Raw genomic sequence first — 23,654 nt, forward strand, 5'->3', positions numbered from 1 at the left:
TGTTTGCGGCGGCGGTAACAATCACGTGCCATATGACCAAACTTCCCATAATAATGGCATTCCACATTTTGCATAGATGCTTGTTGGCCTTGCCAACGTCCTCTTCCACGAGGATTACCTCTGCCTCTCTGAGGTGTATATCCAGGACCACTTCTGGCACCATATGTAGGCTGGAAATTCTGTTGTGGTGGTGACCTATCCTACCATCCACGACCTCGTGATGCGAATCTCCCCCTGTCTCTAAATCTCCTTTGTGAATAGAAAGCATGATTTCTGCCATTATCATCATGGCTAGTAGATGCATCATGAAAAGATTCACTGAGTTTGATTTCCTCAACAAGCAAGAGTGAAACCAACTCATCAAAATCTGGTAAACCTGTACTCCAAACAGAAATAGATGTATCAAAAGACTTGTACTCCTTGCCATGACCACACAAGGCAATGTCTACCAAATCATCATCAGGCATGGGGGCATTGATAGTTACCAATGCATCTGCATACTTCTTTATCTCTTGTACATAATCATGAATACTCCTTCCTTTCTGCTTCACATTATGAATCTGTTGTCTCAACTGAGACATACGAGCACTAGTATCTATATCAAACAGCTTTACCAACATATCCCATGCATCCTTGGGATTCTCAGCATTATGTATATGTATGAGTATAGCATCCGAGATATATATAGACAAGTAATGCAAAACTTTGTATGCTCTCTCTGATCATTGCTTATTATGAGCTACAATGTGAGATCCCTCTGCCCCCTCTGCGCACCGGGCTCCCGGTAGCTGCGGAAGCAGCCCCCTCATGCGCGGGGCAAGGTTTCTCACTCGGGGCCTCGTCCACGGTCATTGATTGAAACTGACGAAGGAACTAGGTCTTGGTCAATAGTCTGAATCAGAGTTTGAGTCTGGAAAGGTTCTTCCAACTATCTTTCTTGAAAGGTAATATTTCAATTTCTCTTTTTCTAAATTTCTTCATTCAATATTTGCTTACAGATTTCTAAACTAAATATGAATTTCTTATGAGGAATAAAATAATCATTTATCTCGATCTCCGACTTCGATAGTTTAATTGAATTTTCTCATTACCATCTTAGTGAATATGAAACGATAGAAATTCCTCTCAGAGATTATCTACTTATTCATTTTTCCAATTTTTGTTGAAATCAAACAGAGGATTAAAGAGAACTCTTATTTAAATATAAAAATTCTATATGCATCTATTTTATGCATCTATTTATGCATAAAATCCAATTCTATTGAAAGTCACGCTTTTATCATTATAAAAATCATTTATGATGAAAATCACTCTTTTAATATGAAAGAATTTCTTTTATGCATACAAATCATTTATGATAAAAATCACACTTTTAATAATAATAAAAAAATCTTTTATGCATACAAATTATTTATGATGAAAATCACTCTTTTAATATAAAAGAATTTCTTTTATGCATCCATTTATGCACATAAGTCATTTATGATGAAACTCACACTTTTAATATAAAAAAAATTTTTATGTATATAATTATTTATGATGAAAATCACTCTTTTAATATAAAAGAATTTCTTTTATGCATACATTTATGCATAAAAATTATTTATGATGAAAATCACACTTTTAATATAAAAAATCTTTTATGCATACAAATCATTTATGATGAAAATCACTCTTTTAATATAAAAGAATTTCTTTTATGCATCCATTTATGCATAAAAATCATTTATGATGAAAATCACACTTTTAATATTAAAAAAATCTTTATGCATATATTTATGCATACAAATCATTTATGATGAAAATCACTCTTTTAATATGAAAGAATTTCTTTTATGCATATGTTTATGCATACAAATCATTTATGATGAAAATAACACTTTTAATATAAAAAAAATTCTTTTATGCATATATTTATGCATACAAATCATTTATGATGAAAATCACTCTTTTAATATAAAAGAATTTCTTTTATGCATCCATTTATGCATAAAAATCATTTATGATGAAAATCACACTTTTAATATATAAAAAATCTTTTATGCATATATTTATGCATACAATTATTTATAATGAAAATCACTCTTTTAATATAAAAGAATTTCTTTTATGCATCCATTTATGCATAAAAATCATTTATGATGAAAATCACTTTTAATATAAAAAAATCTTTTATGCATACAAATCATTTATAATGAAAATCACTCTTTTAATATAAAAGAATTTCTTCTATGCATCCATTTATGCATAAAAATAATTTATGATGAAAATCACACTTTTAATATTAAAAAAATCTTTTATGCATACAAATCATTTATGATGAAAATCACTCTTTTAATATAAAAGAAATTCTTTTATGCATCCATTTATGCATAAAAATCATTTATGATAAAAATCACACTTTTAATATAAAAAAATCTTTCATGCATATATTTATGCATACAAATCATTTATGATGAAAATCACTCTTTTAATATCAAATAATTTCTTTTATGCATCCATTTATGCATAAAAATCATTTATGATGAAAATCACACTTTTAATATATAAAAAAACTTTTATGCATATACACTTTTAATATAAAAAAATCTTTTATAAATATATTTATGCATACAAATCATTTATGATGAAAATCACTCTTTTAATATAAAAGAATTTCTTTTATGCATCCATTTATGCATAAAAATTATTTATGATAAAAATCACACTTTTAATATAAAAAAATATTTTATGCATACAAATCATTTATGATAAAAATCACTCTTTTAATATAAAAGAATTTCTTTATGCATCCATTTATGCATAAAAATCACACTTTTAATATAAAAAATATCTTTTATGCATATACACTTTTAATATAAAAAAATCTTTTATAAATATATTTATGCATACAAATCATTTATGATAAAAATCACTCTTTTAATATAAAAGAATTTCTTTTATGCATCCATTTATGCATAAAAATCATTTATGATGAAAACAACACTTTTATAATCAAAATAAAAAAAAATTAATATGCTTCCTTCTATGCATAGAATTTAATTCTAAGAAAGTAACACTTTTTTTAATAAAATATTTTTAGTATGCATTTTTCTATACCTAGGATGAAAAATAACACTTTAAGAATACTTATACCATGGAAATTACTCTTTTTGAAATTAAAAAAAAATAAAACTTATTTTACACAATTTTAGAAAATTTTGCCATAACCTCCTTTGTATGGATGGCTAACCATTTTTCAATTTTTAACTCTCTTAAATTAATTAGAATTTCACCAAGAGTATTTAAATCATTCTAATGTAAACATTTTCTACTTATTTAATAGAACATTATGAAAAAACTTGATTTTATCCATTAATCATTCATCTCGGATAAAGAATGGTTGGATTTACTAAAGAAGAGAGGGGAATGCCTTTTTTTCAATGAGGCATAACATCATATTCATATTAGAGAAGACAAAAATCATAAAAACCATAAAATGAAATAGAAAAGAGAAGAATCTCCAACTTAAAAGGAGAATTTGAGAGCTTTCCTTTGGCTTGATGGTTTGAGGGATCTACTCTTGTTTGAAACAAGAGTGGCTCTTGGGAGAAGTAGGGTAACAGTGCAAAAACACTATTGAGCTTCAACAAAGGGGAAGGCTCCTATTTATAGGAAAAAGTGAGCTTCTAACCAAGCCAACTGTCTTTAGAAGAGGGAAGGTCAAAAACTAATGAATTATGAGTAAATTCACAGTTTTTGGCTCTTGGGAGAAGTAGGGTAACAGTGCAAAAACACTATTGAGCTTCAACAAAGGGGAAGGCTCCTATTTATAGGAAAAAGTGAGCTTCTAACCAAGCCAACTGTCTTTAGAAGAGGGAAGGTCAAAAACTAATGAATTATGAGTAAATTCACAGTTTTTGGCTCTTGGGAGAAGTAGGGTAACAGTGCAAAAACACTATTGAGCTTCAACAAAGGGGAAGGCTCCTATTTATAGGAAAAAGTGAGCTTCTAACCAAGCCAACTGATTCTAGAATTTTCCAGATCAGTTTGGTCAAATTTTGACCATTTTTGGGTCAGTTTAGTCCACTTTTTGGATCTAGTTGAAACAGGAGAGAGGATAGATAAAAATATCTCATTATTTGGGAGTTTAAAACTCTCCCACACATGTAAAATAGGAGCCTTCTTCATGAGGAAAATTCCCCCGTACTGAGGTGTCAAAAATTCAGATATTTCTTCTAAATATCTCTCTTTTTTAACTATTAACCTTGTCCTTAGTCAACTCTTCATCTTATGTGAGTATTTACTCATTTTTGGGAGATTTTCCTTTTATTCTTCCATTTATCTCCTCCCTACATTTGGATGAATCTTATTGGTCCATAGGAACCTTAATTTAAAATTTCAAATAAATATTGACCCCTAGGATAAGGTCTCTTGAACAGATTATACTTGATTTCTAATGCACCTTGTGAAAATCTTTTTGAACTTCTGTTTCGGGGAACTTATTTTAATAAGAAGAGATATTTTTCCATCCATATTTAAAAACTGAATTACCACTCTCTAGAAGATTTTCTCTCTCTAGGCCAAAAATGGTATATATTTTTCTGAAGAGGGATTTGATTACAGGGGAAGATGCTGGACATCTTGATTACAGGGGAAGATGCTGGACATCTTGAGAGGCTAGGGAGGAATCTTACATTCTCTCCCACTTGCAAAACGCGAGATGCCCTCATCTCGCAAACTGGGGGTAATCCCGCAACAACAGATCCGCTTCATTCTCCCAGGTGGCATCTTCAAAAGGATAGAACTTCCATTTTACCTGAGAATCTTTTGTCGAGCATCAAGAATTTCTTTAGGTTGGAGTTCCATCTGCCCTTGGGTTGAAGAGGTTAGGATTTCATCATCAAGCACATGATTTGGGCTTGGCACATATTTCTTTAGAAGGCTTACATGAAATACATTATGAACTTTGAGATGAGGAGGCAGAAGAAGCTCGTAGGCTAAGTCACCTACTTTCTTTGTAATCAGATATGGCCCACAATATCTGGGAGATAACTTCTTGTACTTCCCAAGAGATAGAGAACTTCTTTTGGGCCGTACTCTAATGAAGACCATATCTGCTTCTTCAAACTTTCTGTCTATCCTCTTCTTATTTGCATACTGCTTCTGTCGATCCTGGGCAGCTTTAATATCTTTACGAATTGACTGCATCTGCTGCTCCATGTCATCAAGCATCTGTCTAGGACATCTCGACCCTAATCAATGGGTCGGACCAAGTTAATGGAGTTAAGTAATCTTGTCCATACAGAGCTTTAAAAGGGCTCATCCCAATACTTCTGTGAGATAAGAAGCATTGTAGACGAACTCGACTAGGTGCAGATAGCTTAGCCACTTCTTGGGTTCCCTGCCACCACAGCATGACCGAAGTATATCTTCGATTACTTGGTTTACCCTTTCAGTTTGACCATCGGTCTCAGGGTGATAAGCTATGCTGAGATCCAAGAAAGTTCCCACTGCTTTGAAAAATGCAGTCCAAAACCTTGAAGTAAACTTGGGATCTCGATCACTTACTATTCTCCTGGGTAGGCCATGCAATCTGAAGATTTCTTTGAGGAACACTCTGGCCACATCCACTGCAGTGTAGGTTTCTTTTACTGGAATCAGATGGACAACTTTGGTTAGTCTGTCAACTACTATGAAAATGGAGTTGTAACCTGATTGCATTGAAGGTAATCCACTAATAAAATCCATACTGATACATTCCCACTTCATCTGGGGAATGTCCAATGGATGTAACTTCCTAGGCATTTTTACTCTTTCAGCTTTGACTTTCTGGCATGTCAGACATTGACGTACATGATTCAGTACATCCTTTTTTAGACCAGGCCAAAAGAAGCTTTTCTTTACAGACATGTAGGTTTTAATGAAACCTGGATGTCCTGCTATAAGGCTGCTTCATAGGCTTCATTCACAATTTGATCCTTGGTTCTCTCATCATTGGGAATGCATAGCCTGCGATTATAATACATAATGCCATCATCCAGGCTGTACCCTTGAACTCTGTTCAACTCCTGTGGAGTTTTGCTTTCCTGCATAAGTAGGGTAGCAATAGGGCCAAAGAATATATCCTGCATGATCTTCTCTCTTGCTTTAATAATCAAAGGATTTGATAGTAATTGCAAGCAAGGAGGCTTTTCTGCTGAGGGCATCTGCTACCATATTTTCTTTGCCTGGGCGGTACTTGATTTCAAAATAAAATTCTTGCAGGGTCTGCATCCACCTTCTTTGGTGCATGTTGAGATCCTTCTGAGAGTGAAGATCAACTTTAAGCTCTGATGATCTGTCAAAGTAAATCTTTGTCCTAGTAGGTAATGTCTTTGTCCCAGTAGGTAATGTCTCCACAACTTCAGGGCATATATTCTCTTCTCTTCTCTACAACTATAACATAAAGAGATAAGAGTATAAATTATAAAGGAGAGCACTCTTCTACTATATAACATACAAAGGTCGCCATAGTGTGAACCTGACTACTACATGAGCTAGCGTTATAACTATGCCATAACTCTAATTATAAACTAAAGTGATTGTCACACAGCTACATAGCTAGGAAACCACTGGCGGCATATCACTCATAATGTCACCAACAACCATGCCAATGACAGAAGTGTGGAGTTGTCAATCCTGGAGTGTCACCAATATTCGTACTAGTTGAGCTCAATATCTCAACACCTAAAACCTTCATCAAACTTCAAAACAAGAAAAGAAAAAAATATAAGAGCTTGTTTTCTATGAGAGAAAACAACCAAGCTTCCTAATACAATAAAGTATTAATGAAATCTTAAATAGTCACGTTCTTAGATTGATTAAGCTAAATCATCTCCCCTTTTAAAAATAGTACCATCCCAAACTTTTTAGATATGAAACATGATGCTAAAGATTTAATCAAAAATATTGATCAAATATACAAAATAATCAAAACATGCACTAGAAAGAGAAACCCCTTACTTGAATGCTCTTTGAAACCTTAGCCAAAACTCAAAACAAATAGAGCAAACAATGTTAGAGCTTGTTTTCCATGAGAGTTCAAACGCAACACTAACAATAACTATTTAAAAACCTTTAAAAACTTAACTTGAATGAGTTAAATCTTCTTTAAACCTCTTACAAATAGTGTTATGTAGAAAAGAAGGAGAAAGGAAACTACATAGGCACATGAGAAATCAATTATATCTCAAAATGTTGCAAAGTGTAAAAGAGTGACTCTTTGTGGAGTCCATTAAGCCTTCACTCAAAATGCAAGGATCTTTTAGCTCTAGATTTTGAGTTTATACGTTGTGTCCTTCTGAGAACTATTCATTAGCGTCTTAATCAAGCTTAACCTATTGCATAATCTTCTTCAAGAAGCTTCCACTAATAAGAAACGAGGAAGGTTGTGGAGGACACTATGGAGGTTGATGATCCGAAGGCTGTTGGCAGGCTAATGGAGGTTGAATCGAAGTTGTTCATCAAAAGCACTTCTCCGTTTGATAGATGAGTCATATATTGAAGGCTTGTGAAATCTAATCCTCTTCCCAAACATTAGCTTTGTCATTGGTATATTCAGCAGGTTCTCAAAGAATCCACAAAGTAACATATCAATCTCTAGTTTCCTTTGATTTCTTGCTAGTGCAAATATAGGCACCATGTCTGGCTCCACATTCATCAACTTATCACTTAGATTATCTATCTTCACAGTGTGTGCCCTTGTATTCTCTATGGGTCAACTTCCATCTTACTAGTTTCAATTCGTACCATCGAGATTCATCAACTTCTGTCTCACCAGTTTCAATTCGTACCATGAAGATTCCTTTCATTGGAGCTGGGCTTAAATTTGAAGGCCACCCTAACCTTCAATTTGAAGGCCATAAACTAGCTTGACCTTCAAAAATTAACTCAATATGAATGTGTAAAATTTAGAGAAAATTTCAAAATAGTGACCTTTTGCAACCCAATTTTCTAAGAGGCCTTCTCTATAAAGTTTGAAAGGCTTTGATGCCCTCTGAAGGCTTCAAATTTCAGCACTGCATTGGAGCTCATTTGGGGGGAGGAGAGGGGAGGGGAAAGCAAAAGCCATATAGCTGCCAATTTTGTTGGGTGACTTTCCATCTTCCCATCCGAGGGTTTTGTGGTGGTAGTTGCAGGGAGGTCTTGAAAGTTGGGGCGGGAGGCTGGCAATTGTCATACTTGACTCATTGCCTGCATTGCCTCATCAGAGGGCCCATCTGATAACATGCAAAGCACAGTCCTCAGCGATATGTCAGTGTATGACATCTCGCCAGACCCGCCCTTTCCCTGCATGCAACCATTTGATCTACCCATGTTCTTTGCTTTGTGGCCATCTTTCCTCCTCTTAACACACCTCACATTAAGGCCTTAAGATAGATCTAGCTTGGTATGTTCATAGGCCCCTGATGAAGGCACTGAAGCATGTGACATTGCAAACATAATTAAGTATGACATTATATCCATGCATCTATAGAAAGGCCCCGCCCGTACAATAGGCAAGTCAACCTAGGTCAGTTAGGGGACTGCTGGCACCTTGGCAGCTTGTTTTTTTTATCAGCTCAAGTGGTGGGCACTGGATATTCTTTGCATCATTCCACATGTGAGGATCCACATAGATGTTGGACAGCAAGATAAATGCTGGTGTGTGACTCTCATCCAGCCTCAGCACATAGTCAAAAGCCTGTCTTCCAAGTTCTGCATTTCCCCACTTTTGACAAGCACCCAACACCAAATCCCACACTACAAGGTCAGGCTGTGAAGGCATCTTCTCCACAATTTCCATGGCCTCATCCAGGTGACCTGCACGGCCAAGGAGATCAACCATGCAAGTGCAGTGCTTAATGGTTGGACTGATTCCACACTCATTACTCATAGCCTCAAAATATTTCAGGCCCCTATTAAGTGAACCCGCATGGCTGCATGCCGTAAGTACACTAAGAAAAGTGACTTCATCTGGTTGTATGCCTTCCTCCGTCATTCTGTGAAAGTAATGAAAGACATGCTCACTGGCTCCTTGCCGTGCATATCCAGTAATCAATGCATTCCATTTGGCAAGAATCTTTGAGGGCCTGGCATTGAAGACCTCCTGAGCATGACTCATACTACTACATTTACCATACATATCAACAAGAGCATTAGCCAGCTCAACACCCTCAAATCCACCAACTCGGTAAATTTGAGCATGAACTCTTTTTCCAAATTCTAGAGCTGCTATGTTGCCACACGCTTTCAGAATGCTCACAAACATCACGTTATCTGGTGACAAACCTTGCGCTTGCATTTGGGCATAAAGCTCCAAACTCCTGGTACTTTCTCCTTGCTCAACAAAGCCCAAGATAATGACATTCCACGACACTACATCAGGAAGAGTACCCTCCAGCTGCATCTGTTCCAAACAATTCAATGCTTCATCATAGAGCCCATGTTCAACGTAACCTTTGATTAGAATGTTCCACAAGATAACATCTCGCAGTGGAAGCTTGCCAAACACTTCCTGTAATTCTGTTGGTGATCCACAGTTGCCATATAAATCCACTAAAGCACTGCCAACAATAAGGTCTCTTTCAAACCCCTTTTTCAAGATTTCTGCATAGAAATTTTGTCCCATGTCTATCACCCGTGCGCTAGCACAGTATGTCAAGCAGCAGACGTATGTCGCAGCATCTGGGGACACACCCTCCATTTGCATGCATTCCAAACAGGCTGAGACTTCCTCACCAAGCCCATGTTCAGCATATCCTGCAATCAACTCATTCCACGAGCTGACATCATGAATTGGCAATGTTTTAAACACTTCATGTGCTTCTGCCAAAAAACTACAATTTCTGTACAAATCCACTAGAGTATTACAAACAGAAACATCTCTTTCAAACCCCTTCTTGGCAACCTCAGTATGGATCTCTCTACCCCTACCAATGGCTCCTATGCTGCAGCAAGTTCTCAAGATACAGATAAATGTGGCAGCATTTGGAGATACACCGTCCAATAGCATCCACTCAAAACTATCTAGAACTTCCCTGCCAAACCCACACTCAGCATAACCCGCAATCAGTGCAGTCCAAGAGACCACATCTCTATCTTGCAGCTTGTCAAACACTCCCCTTGAATCCGCAAGCGACCCACATTTAGCGTACATGTATACCAAAGTGTTGCCAAGAAAAGGATCACTTCCAACCTTCACAATTTGAGCGTGTATTTCCCGGCCCCTATCTATGGCTCCTAAGCTGCCACAAGCTTTCAAGCTGCAAATGAGTGTGACACCATCGGGATACATGCCCTCGAGCTGCATCTTCTGAAAGCAACTTAATGCTTCATCTGCAAGCCCGTGTTCAGCATAACATGCAATCAGTGCAGTCCACGAAACCACATCGTGCATCGGCAGCTGATCAAACACCTCCTGTGCTTCTACAGGTAAGCCACATTGGGCATACACATCCACCAATGTGCTCCCAATAAAAGGGCAACCTTCATATCCCTCCTTGATAACCTCAGCATGTATCTCTTGGCACCTGTCTATCGATTCTAAGTTGCCACAAGCTTTCAAAATGCAAACAAACGTGAAAGCATCTGGCAGCAAACCCTCCAGTAGCATCTGTTTGTAGCAGGTATGTGCTTCCTCACTGAGCCCTTGCTCTGCATATCCTGCAATCAAGATATTCCATGAGATTAGGTCTTGAACTAGCAGCTGATCAAAGGTTTCATGTGCTTCTACGATCATGCAGCATTTTGCATACATATCTACCAAAGTGTTGCCAAGAACAGCATCATTATCAAATCCCCTCTGGATGATTTCGGCATGTAACTCTTTACCCCTTACCATGCATTTCAACCTTGCACAGGCTTTCAGCAAAGGCACAAATGTGTATTCAGTAGGATGTACACAATCTTCTTGCATTTTCTGATACAAATAGAAGGCAAACTGTGATTCCCCATGCTCAATATACCCCTGTATGAGAGAAGTCCAGGCGTGCTCATTCCGATAGACCAGTTTGTTGAAGGCTTTCTTTGCCTCTTGAAAATCTCCACATTCCAAAAACATTGGAACAAGATGGTTCCCAAGTGATATCTGTGCTTCCAGTCCATAGTTGCAGAGGTGCACATGCACACACTTGCCGTAGGCCAGATCTTTCTTTTTTCTACATTCCCGCAATACGCAGACAATGTCATGCAGCGGAGGTGGCTCACCTAACCATTGCAAAGAAACAAATGCATGTTCTAAGTTCACCATCATTCACCAGCAACTTTTCTCTCTCAAAAATCACACAACTCAGTCTTTCTATAGTTGTGCTAGATATAGATAATGTTCTGCAGTGATTGTGGTTTTGCAAACCATTGCAGGGAAACACATGCCTTTTCTGAGGACACCATCTTCCAACCTATGTTCTCCCTTCCAAATGAACCTAGAATGCATCCACTTGTACACCCAGCTTGTACCAACTATTTCCACATGTCTGCAAGATGCCTACAATGAAAGTGGTTAGGCCGACCATTGCACCACTGCAAAGAAGTAAATGCCTGTTCTAAGATCTCCATCTTCCCAACTGATGTTCTTTCTCTAATACCATGCTTGCAATACATCCATATCTTCAACATCACACTTAGCCTTGCACTTGCCTTCTCCACAATCCTCCGAGGTGCAAGTAAGCTTTGGAGCAGCACGGTTGGCCACCCATTACAAGAAATTCGATGGCTGTTCTAAGGTCGCCATCTCCCAACCGCATATGTTCGATTTAGAAAACTTAACTTTCAAAGGCACCCATACAAGGTGCAGATGAACTTGTACATACAAGGTGCAGATGATGCTTTGCAGCCACAGTTGTTCGCTTGACCATTGCAAAGCCACAAAGGCAAGTTCTAAGATCACCATCACCCAGCCAAATTTTTCGCCCAGAGATCATACTTTACAGTGCATCCTCTGATTACACTTGGTCTTGCACTGGCCTTTTCAACATTCCTGCAAGAACTAGAGATCATGTTTTGCACTCTCTCCTTCATTCCAGCATGATGTAATCAACATCTGCAACGGCAGCAGTTTGGCCAATCATTGCAAAAAAAATGAATGCATGTTCTAAGGTCACCATCTCTCTCTCTCTCTCTCTCTCTCTCTCTCTCTCAAAGTAATAACCATGAAATTGTCACTTTGAAAACTAAAGAAGACAGAATTGCCATCCTAAAAGTCTGAAAGGCACAAAGTTATGGATAGACCTACTCAGTTTAAACAAAAGGGACCCCACTTAGAGAAGGGAAGGGCAAGTTAATTGGGCAGTCTTTTAAAAAGGAAGGGCTCTCATTCAAGAATTCTGAAACACATTCTTATCTTTAACTGATGCACATTAGGGTGCATTAGTGTTCGGGAAAAAAATTTTGAGTGAACTTGATATGAATCCTTCTTAGCATGGGTTAGAGAGGAAAAGGTAATTTTGAACAAGCATTTTTTTTTTTCAGGAAAAGAGACTTCTATTAAGTATGAATTTTTTTTTACAAAAAGGGAGATTTCAGACCAAGCAAGGGGGCAATCTCAACCAATCCGGTGCCTTGTGCTACCAGCAAGGCCCCATATGAGATCAAGTGAAAAAATTGCCATGATCCCATTCTCTCATAAATTGGCCACGTTTCCTAGATCCTTGAATCCTGGCCGAAGAGGCCATGAGCGTGTGGATAATATCACACCTGATCTTGAAAATGCACTGGGTATCATAAACCAAAGTGCCCTCCATGGCCTCAATACATCTAGCCTTCCAAATGTGCCACACTGTGATGCTAGCAATAATCTCCCATGCAGTGTCCAACCTCTGTGCTGGAGGTACGTAGCCCGAGTCCCGACTCTGGCATGTCGAGAAGAAGACACCGCCGACCCACTCCCTAGGTAACCCGTATGATCATATCTTTGTCGTTCCCTTCAAACCTGATTTGTCGGCCCGACTGTGCCAACCAAACAATAGCACCAAAACAAATGTAGGCATCTCTCCTCATCCTTCCAAAAAGGTGTGCTATTGCAGTCCAGATCCTCTGTGCCTCTCCACACTCCCATAAGCAATGGTAAACTGTCTCTGAGGCTCCTGCACACCTGGGATAGGTTGGGCTAGCACCAATGACCGATCTCCACTAATTGGTGGCAAGTCCACTATATGGAGAAAGCCAAATAAAAGAGGAAATCTTAGTTTCCATGTACAAGTGCCACAACCTCCGCCAAAAAGCTCCCTAAATGTCAAGGGTGATCCATAAGCCTCCCAATGTGGTCTAGAAGTAGGGACTCTAGATTTGTCCCAAAACCAAGTGTCTGGTGTTCAACACAAAAATGTAACTTAAAAAGGGCATACTTTTCGTGGGATTAAAAGTATTCCTCTACTCCCACTCACCGGGTCCCAGTGCAAGTATCTAATAGGACACCCATCATATAACCGAGGCTCCGAGAGTCGGTAATCGTCCCTTGAGATGGATCAATATAAATGCGCTTTCTTGCTCTACCCACCACTCTCACCGGCCAAACCACCAGACCCTCAATGATATCCTACACAAGACTTCTCTATCCTGAATGGAGTAGAATGTGAGAATATGTGAATATGAAGCGGAAGCAAGTAGAGATCACACGAGAAATTAAACAGCCAAGAACTGAAACATATTGAATGAATTATGAATGAACAATGTCCAAGCTTACATACATATCTGTAGAGCCAGTTGGCTGTAGCAAAAAAAGCTACTAGTTTGGACAAATGATGAAATGCCTTAAAGAGCCTAAAACTAAGCTATTAAGTAGCTAAAAAATATGGGAAAAATCCCTAATTACATCAGATAAATATCTGGATAAAAAGTAGCATAAAATGGAGTAACATGGGCTCGTGATGACATGTCCAACACCTCCTCTCAGCTCCAACACAAGGATTCGACTCCCATACGAGTAAGGAGCTGATCAATAGTATCTCGAGGAAGAGGTTTGGTGAAGAGATCAGCAAGGTTGTCCTGAGAAGGACAATGCTCCAGTGTAATGATGCCGTCAACGACTAGCTCACAAATGAAGTGAAAGTGGACCTCAATATGTTTGGTCCTGCCATGGAAGGATGAAGTTCGAGCCAATGCCAAAGCACTCCAGCTGTCCGTAAGAATACGGATTGGAGAATCCGAGAGTACATCAAGATTGCTCAACATTTGGAACAATCATAACAGCTCACAACAGGTATCCAGATAAGCACAGTACTCAGCCTCGGTAGAAGATAATGAAGCTGTATTCTGCTTCTTGAATCTCCAGGAAATAAGACCGGAACCAAGAGTGAAGCAATAACCAGAAGTGGATCGCTCATCACCTGCCCAATCAGCATCAGAGTATCCAACAAGATCAGTGCCTCCTCTGAAGAGAGACCATAGTCCAAGGAACCGGATAAGTATTGGAGAACCCTCCGAGTGGCTTGCCAATGAGAATGTTGAGGAGTGGAAGAAAACTGACTGAGAGCACTGACACTGTAAGAAATGTTAGGCCTGATGTAAGTCAAATAAATAAGAGAACCAACAAGCCTCCAGTACTGTGTACTGTCCTCGAAGAGGGAAGAGGGATCATCACGGGAGAGCTTGGAGTTAGGATCCATCGGACAAGAAATTGAGTGGCACTCAGTCATCCCAAATGTCTCTAGGAGCTGCTGCAAATATCTGTATTGGCTAAGAAACACTCCATCACAAGATTGATAGACCTCCATCCCAAGAAAGTAGTAGAGAAGTCCTGAATTAGTCTTCTAAAAGGTGAGAGCTAAATCTCACCGGAGCTATTCACTCTTGGCAAGATGTGAGCTAGTGATCAATAAATCATCAACATATAAGACAATCAAACAAAGCAAAGCATCCTGAGCAAAGACATAGAGATTGTTGTCTGCAGAGCATCTTTGGAATCCAAGGCTCATATGATTGTATCACTGTACTCATTAGGGCGAGGTTACAAGAATGAGGAAGCTATTGTAATCTCTGTGCCAGTGTCAAAGATTATGCTGAAGAATCAACAAGCTGATGAAGTTCCATATCGGAGAGATGAGAATCACAAACACTGGTTTCCAACCGTCGTGGAATCTTGGGGGCAATCCTCCGTTGCACAAAAGTAGGAGGAGGAGGAGAAGCTGGGAGAGGTAAGGGATAAATAAGTTGGTGGTGGAGTTGGGGTGGCCAAGCAAGGAGGAGGGACCTCGATGGTAAGCTCAGGATGAATCATGAGAGCAAGAATCATCTAATGAGGGTTCAACTGTAACTTGGTTGAACACAATGCTAATCAATACACTTAAATACACTAAGATTTGAAGGACACTTGCTCATATACAAGAAGTAAATTGCTGAATTGACAAGAGACACACAATGAGCCGGAACGGCCGACCCCTCCCTTGAGTAAATTGTATTACTATTGGAGAAATTCAATACATTGCTTCACGGGCATCCATTGCCAAATCCTCCATGCCAATGCATATGAAATTCAGCATTTAGAAAACAATGGTATGTCGATGTAGATCACCAAGGAGCTGCCTTGATGCCCGGCCCGACTTCAGTGCCCATATTCTCTACCATTGGCTCTATGTTTTACCAAGCAAGGTAGCAACATCTTCAAGAGCACATAGGACAAGAGAAATACTACACAGGGCAGCTAAACAAGGAGTCCCGCCCTTCTACTGAGTAAGTAATGACAACACATTGTCCAATTAGCTTACCAGTCTTCATCGAAGTTGTTGCAAGCGGAAGCCTTCGCGTTGGAAGCTTTAGAAGTGTTGATATCTTCGATTTGCCGCAATCCTTCGCGACAAAATTCTTCAAGAGGATGAAGGGAACCCTGGGAAAGCTTCCCCTATGGTTCAACTTGAGAAAGGAAGGCTGAAATTAGGGTTTTCAGCAAAAAGACCAGAAATTACAGCAAAAATGAGAGCTGTTTTGCTGAATTTCAGTCATTGGGAGTGAGTAGGAGAGTGATTAGCACTTGGAAACACTCTTGGAAGCTTGGAAAACACCCTAGCAAGTTGGGTATGGCTATGGAGAGCTTGGAAATGGAGAGAAATGGTGGAAAAACAGAGTTTTCAGCCTCCAAAAATCCTCATGAAGAGAAAACACGAATTTTCTCTTAATAAGTAAGTGAATTGGGGTCCAATCAGGTGAGAGGACATGGGGAGATGCCCATTTATGAGTAAAAAGGAAGATCAGGTCCTGGACATTGAGTCTTGTCCGCCTCGGGACTTCAGTGAGTGTGAACTTGGAAGTGGTCATAATTTATAAGTGACTTTTGGGTGCCCAAACTTTAATGAAGTGGGAACGCACTCACTTATAAATATTGGCCAAGTCCTAAGGGCTATTGGAGCCTAGATTGGGTAATACTTACCACCTGTTCACATGCCACACAACCATGTCAGCAAACAGTTTCACACGCACGATTCACGGGTGGGCGTCCCCTAGCCCGGAACTACACATAGGTCATGCAGGCATGAAAACAGCATGCAATTTCATTTGCAGGCAAGCACATAAAGATGCTATGCAATGCAGCATTGGCATGAGTAATTTCCGTTCATGAAACCATATAATACCAAGCGTTTCCAGGCAAGTATATGCGATACCAGACCCAGTGGAAAGCCAATCCTCCAGGCGTTTCCGGGCATGTACACAAAGGCACAAGTCCCAACGGAAAGCCAAGTCCTCCAAGCGTTTCCGGGCATGTACACAAAAGCACAAGTCCCAGCGGACAGCCAAGTCCTCCAGATATTCCGGGCATGATAACATCAAGTCCCAGCGGAATATCATATCCAACTATACAGCATGACACGTGTCAATCACATACATAGGCACATTCCATAAGCCATGGACACCAATCCAATATGTACATAGTGTGAAAGCAAGAGTGAACCATTCGGGTGGCCAAATGGTGACATTCCCCCCCGCTTCTAAACAGTTGTCCGCAACTGAAATGCATCCAAATATGTCTGAAGCACATGCGGGCAATCTTTGAAGAACTCTTCATCTACCCATTTAGCATCAATGGGAAGATAGTTCTTAAACTTCACAAGGTAACGCCTCACAACTTTGCCTGCACAGCAAGCTTGCGTTCCTTGTGATACACAATCTGCTCTGGCTGCAAGATCTCCTCAAGCTCATCCACTTCTGGTGGATCCTCAATGACCATTTCACTGGGCTCCGGCCCTACATACTTTCGAAGGAGACTCACATGAAAAGCATTGTGTATGTGCCAATGACTAGGTAATGCCAATCTGAAAGCCACTTCATTGATCTTCTCGATCACTCGAAAAGGCCGATAGTACCTGGTTGCAAGCTTAGGATATGCACCCTCTTTGCCAGGCCTCTTTGCAAGTCTTACTTTCTCAAATTTCAGCAATACCCAATCATTCTCTTTAACATCCAATTGCCTTCTATGCTTGTCGGCAGCCTTTTTATGCTTGTCTTGTGACCTTGCAATGGCTGTCCGCACCTGAGCAAAAGCAATATCCAAGTCTCTTACATACTCATCAGCTGCAAATATCTCATCCTTTGTGCGAAGGACGGGTGGCAAAACCACCTTACCATAAACAATCTCAAACGGGGCCTTTCCCGTAGATGCATGCACCGTGTTGTTGTATGCAAATTCCACAAGCGGTAAGTACTTCTCCCAAGAAGACTTCTGATCCGCCACACAACATTTCAAGAGATCCAACACGGCTGAATTTGCAGCCTCACTTTGCCCATCCGTTTGAGGGTGATAAGCTGATGAGAAGTCCAATTTGGTGCCCATATTATCAAATAAGGCCCGCCAAAAGAGACTTGTAGTCCTGGGATCTCTATCCCCCACAATGGACTTCGGCATTCCATGATGTTTGAACACTTGTGCAAGATATATTTTAACCATATGCTCAGCTTTGATGGTCTTTTTGGCAAGAAATGAGCTTGCTTGCTAAACCTGTCTACAATTGTCCAAATTGCATCATTACCCTGTTGGGTACATGGCAAGTCCATAATGAAATCCATTGTAATACTTTCCCATGGCTGCGTGGGAATAGGCAATGGCTGAAGCAAACCTGGTGCCTTTTGCCTATCAAATTTGACCTTTTGACAGGTGATACATGCACGTACATGTGCCTCTATGTCCTTCCGCATACCTGGCCAAAAGAAATACCGCTCAATCATGTGCGTAGTAGGCATTATGCCTCTATGACCAGCATATGGAGGAGCATGGCACTCATCCAAAACCTTTTGCCTCATGTCAGACACCACACATAGGCAATTATCTTTCATGAGATAACCCTCTTTGATCACATATGAGGCATGTGCATGACCAGCCATCAAATCAGCCCAAATAGTGGCAAAATCAGCATCCGTATGATACAAATCACGCATGGTAGACAAGTCCCCACGAGAGGCAACCGAGATAGCTGCTACATACGGCTTTCGTGACAATGCATCGGCCACTACATTCTTCTTTCCCGGGGTGTGCAAGATCTGAAAATGAAACATAGAGAGGAAATTGGCCATCCTCATATGCTTCTCTGACAACTTAGTTTGAGTAAGAAAATACCTCAAACTTTGGTGATCTGTCTTCACAGTGAAATCAGCCCCAAGAAGGTAATGTTTCCATATAGTAAGTCTTTCTCATAAATGCCAAGAGATAGCTCTGCATCATGCAATCTACGACTCTCATAAGCCACGGCATGTCCCTCTTGATTAAGGACAGCCCCTATGCAATTTCCAGATGCATCACATTCCACACAAAAAGGCTTTTGCAAATCCGGAACAATCAACACTGGACCATGAGTAGTTGCATCTTTCAATTTGAGGAATGCATCTCTCTCTACATTAGTCCATTTGAACACGGCCTTCTTCTTTGTCAAATCATGCAAAGGAGAAGCAATCCATGCAAAGTGCCGAATGAACCTGCGGCGATAGTAAGAGCATAATCCAAGAAAACTACGGATCTCATGGACCGAACTCAATTCGGGCCAATTCCGAATTGCATCAATCTTTGCAGGATCCATCCGCACTCCATCTTTGGAAACAATATGCCCAAGATAATGTATCTCTGACAAGAAGAACTCACTCTTCTTTGCATTTATGAAGAGTTTATGCTTATGGAGCTCTTCAAAAACAATAGCCAAATGAGCTTTATGCTCTTCTTCGGTCTTCGAGAAGACTAGGATGTCATCAAAGAAGACACCTGTAAATTTCCTGTACCCACGGAATATACGATCCATCATTCTATTGAATGTAGCCGAGGCATTTGTAAGACCAAAAGGCATAACAAGATACTCATAAAGCCCAAATGCTGTCCTGAAAGCAATTTTGTGTACATCCTGAGGCACTACACGCACTTGATGATATCCACTCTTGAGATCAATTCGGCTAAAGCATGCCGATCCATCCAACTTGTCAAGGATGTCGTCTATGCGTGGAATCGGAAACCGATTCTTGATAGTAAGCTTATTCAAAGCTCTATAATCTACACACATACGAAAGGATCCATCCTTCTTTTGAACCAAGAGGACGGGTGAACAATATGGAGAAGAGCTTGGCTGAACCAAACCCTTCTCAAGAAGCTCATTCACTTGCTTCATGATCTCCTCTTTTTGGGATGCACTTACACGATAGGCTGGCCTATTAGGTGGTGAGCTACCCGGCACAAGATCAATGCGATGATCTTCCGGTCGTACAGGTGGTAACTCATTTGGTAACTCATCAGCAAAACAATCATTGTGCTCTTGCAAAAATTTCAGCCTATCATTACAAAGAGTGTCTACATGTACATTATTTTTCTCAACAGGATCTCGTACAAAAATCAAGTACGCAAAAATATTCTTTTTCATTACTTTTTTAATTTGTACATGAGATACAAGGGGAATGGTATCACCCTCTTCACCAGCATCAATTACATGTTCTCGGCCTTTATGCATGAAGGTGATCCTGTTAGTCTTGTAAGCCTTGCACGGATCAATACGTGTATGCCAAGGCTTTCCAAGCAATACATCACAGCCATTCAAAGGCGCCACAAGAAAATCCTCATGATCCACATAGCCTTGAATGTGTATGCGCAACTTGCCAAAAATAGGCATGACCTGCACTTCTCTACCAACAAAGGCAGCCCCTGCTTCAATTTGAGGACCCATGTCCTCCACTTCAATACCCAAAGCAGCTGCCATCTGAGTGGATATGAAATTTTCAGATGCACAATCATCAAACATAAACAAAGCGGGCTGATCTTTGAGCTGTCCCCAAGCTTTACATACAACCCTATCTTTGCTATCATGTGAAGTGTTGCCCTGCACATCCGGAACCATATGCACATTAGGCTTCGGTACATTAGCATTTTCAGCTTTGTTCTTCTTATTTGGGCATGCTCTTGCCATGTGCTCAGTGCTGCCACAAGTAAAGCATTTGCCTTCACGCATATATTGCTCCTTCTTCTCAGCACTAAGACCAAAGTTTGCCAGCTTATAAGGGCGCTTTTTAGCAAACTTATTTTCAGCTTTTGGACCTGATTTGGCTTGGTTTTGGTCCCTTTTAGGTGGCTGTCCATCATTTTGCAGGTTTTCGACAGCCCTCTCTTTGCCTTGAAATGAGGGTTTAGCCTTATTGGATCGACTCAATTTGAGTTCCAATTGCTCGGTGGCGGTGGCGGCTGCGATTAATTGGTGTAAGGTATGACCAGGATACATTTGTAATCCCGCTTTGTACACGGGTTGCAATCCTGATTGAAACCTTCTCTTCCTTTCCGCCTCGGTGACATGCATAAATGGAGACACCTCCAAAAGCACTTTCCAAAACTTTTGTACATATGCATTTACCGATTCCCCCTCATTTTGCTTTACCCAATCCCACTTCATTGTTATCTCATTCAATGCATTCGGAGGCAAGAATTGAGCATAGAACCTCTCCTTGAACTCTTCCCATGATCTAACAGGATTCGGTGAGAGCTTCTCCGTGAGCCACCAATGGGCAGCAGTGCCTTTCATGAACATGCTTACATGCCGGATCATGGATTTCTGAGTGAAATCCTCATCAGTGAAAGCAATATCAAACTGGGCAATAAAAGCAAGTGCCTTTGATGCATCATATTCCCCATGATATGTGTCAAACTTCACAGATTTATCTCCGGCTTTGAAGTCACGAGACTTTGATGCATGTGTGTGCATCTCAACATGTTTTTCCCCATGTTTGTCCATTGGGACAACCCCTGTGACTGGCATCATTTTTGGACCAAAAGGTGATGCATAAGGCATAGATACATGTGCCCTGTAAGCATGAGGCATGGCTGGCCTCTCAACATGCATTGATACATTTTCAGCCATAGCTTCTCCCTCACGAGCACACTTGAAGGCATGAGTGGCATGAGAGATACGCGGAATACCTGCACCAACAGAAAATTGCAGTCCATGTTGCATGTGTTGTGCATGTACATTTTCAGCCGGCAATGGCATTTGACATACATTTTGATCACTGCCATAAACATTGTATTCTTCACGGGCTACATAAGGTATTCCTGCATGGCATGAAGTCACTGATTGTTCCTCTCCCGTAGCATGGAGATTTATCCTCTTAGACATAAGTTCTTGTTCGGGCACCAGTGGGGATTCCAAGACATGTGGGATGGTTGCCTTTTCTGCATAGGCATCCTCGGTACGAGCCAAGTATGAACGTGCTGCATCCCTCGGTTGCATGTGCAACTCTTGAGCAATCATTGCCATTGCATGATCCATATAAGATTCAGCTTTCTTGGCCTTCAAACGATCATGTACCAATGGATCCTCGCGGCGATAGAGATTCAATTCTTCTTGTTGTGCATGGAGAAGAGCCTGCATACGAGTAAGTTCAGCCCTCAAGACTATGGACTCTTCTTCTTGCATCTTCTCTTTGCCACAGGATGGCTGTCCCACATATTCATGTTCCCTATTGTGCACCACATGAGTTTGCTCGTCCTGTAAAGCATTGGAGGCATGCATTTCATTGTCCCTACCTCTTGTATTAGCATCTCCAACATTCATTGTATGGCTGTCCATAATGTTCTAAGTATAGAGATAGCTAGTGTTCACGGTGATCGTCTCTCACGATAGAAGTGAAAGAGAACCGTATGCTCTGATACCAATGTAACTTGGTTGAACACAATGCTAATCAATACACTTAAATACACTAAGATTTGAAGGACACTTGGTCATATACAAGAAGTAAATTGCTGAATTGACAAGAGACACACAATGAGCCGGAACGGCCGACCCCTCCCTTGAGTAAATTGTATTACTATTGGAGAAATTCAATACATAGCTTCACGGGCATCCATTGCCAAATCCTCCATGCCAATGCATATGAAATTCAGCATTTAGAAAACAATGGTATGTCGATGTAGATCACCAAGGAGCTGCCTTGATGCCCGGCCCGACTTCAGTGCCCATATTCTCTACCATTGCCTCTATGTTCTACCAAGCAAGGTAGCAACATCTTCAAGAGCACATAGGACAAGAGAAATACTACACAGGGCCGCTAAACAAGGAGTCCTGCCCTTCTATTGAGTAAGTAATGACAACACATTGTCCAATTAGCTTACCACACTTCATAGAAGTTGTTGCAAGCGGAAGCCTTCGCATTGGAAGCTTTAGAAGTGTTGATATCTTTGATTTGCCGCAATCCTTCGCGACAAAAGTCTTCAAGAGGATGAAGGGAACCCTGGGAAAGCTTCCCCTATGGTTCAACTTGAGAAAGGAAGGCTGAAATTAGGGTTTTCAGCAAAAAGACCAGAAATTACAACAAAAATGAGAGCTGTTTTGCTGAATTTCAGTCATTGGGAGTGAGTAGGAGAGTTAGCACTTGGAAACACTCTTGGAAGCTTGGAAAACACCCTAGCAAGTTGGGTATGGCTATGGAGAGCTTGGAAATGGAGAGAAATGGTGGAAAAATAGAGTTTTCAGCCTCCAAAAATTCTCATGAAGAGAAAACACGAATTTTCTCTTAATAAGTAAGTGAATTGGGGTCCAATCAGGTGAGAGGACATGGGGAGATGCCCATTTATGAGTAAAAAGGAAGATCAAGTCCTGGACATTGAGTCTTGTCCGCCTCGGGTCTTCAGTGAGTGTGAACTTGGAAGTGGTCATAATTTATAAGTGACTTTTGGGCGCCCAAACTTTAATGAAGTGGGAACGCACTCACTTATAAATATTGGCTAAGTCCTAAGGGCTATTTGAGCCTAGATTGGGTAATACTTACCACCTGTTCACATGCCACACAACCATGTCAGCAAACAGTTTCACACGCAGGGTTCACGGGCGGGCGTCCCCTAGCCCGGAACTACACATAGGTCATGCAGGCATGAAAACAGCATGCAATTTCATTTGCAGGCAAGCACATAAAGATGCTATGCAATGCAGCATTGGCATGAGTAATTTCCGTTCATGAAACCATATAATACCAAGCGTTTCCAGACAAGTATATGCGATACCAGACCCAGTGGAAAGCCAATCCTCCAGGCGTTTCCGGGCATGTACACAAAGACACAAGTCCCAGCGGAAAGCCAAGTCCTCCAGATATTCCGGGCATGATAACATCAAGTCCCAGCGGAATATCATATCCAACTATACAGCATGACACGTGTCAATCACATGCATAGGCACATTCCATAAGCCATGGACACCAATCCAATATGTACATAGTGT

The 23,654-nt window shown here is 40.3% G+C and overlaps 1 protein-coding gene across 4 annotated transcripts in view; it reads right to left on the bottom strand.

Moving 5' to 3' along the window:
* Positions 1–7,154: 7,154 nt before the first annotated feature.
* Positions 7,155–23,654, bottom strand: part of LOC147615540 (putative pentatricopeptide repeat-containing protein At3g01580) — a 28,820-nt gene continuing 12,320 nt past the window's right edge. For all 4 annotated transcript variants that reach the window (XM_086779650.1, XM_086779652.1, XM_086779651.1 and 1 more), the window contains exon 2: positions 7,155–12,040. In XM_086779650.1, coding sequence (XP_086635776.1) covers positions 8,525–11,254 — 2,730 coding nt within the window. In that variant the 5' untranslated portion in view covers positions 11,255–12,040 and the 3' untranslated portion in view covers positions 7,155–8,524. The remainder of the gene's footprint in view (positions 12,041–23,654) is intronic.

This window comes from Cibotium barometz, chromosome 40 (assembly GCF_041138505.1).
Source record: "Cibotium barometz isolate CiBa-2024 chromosome 40, ASM4113850v1, whole genome shotgun sequence".
Taxonomy (NCBI): domain Eukaryota; kingdom Viridiplantae; phylum Streptophyta; class Polypodiopsida; order Cyatheales; family Cibotiaceae; genus Cibotium; species Cibotium barometz.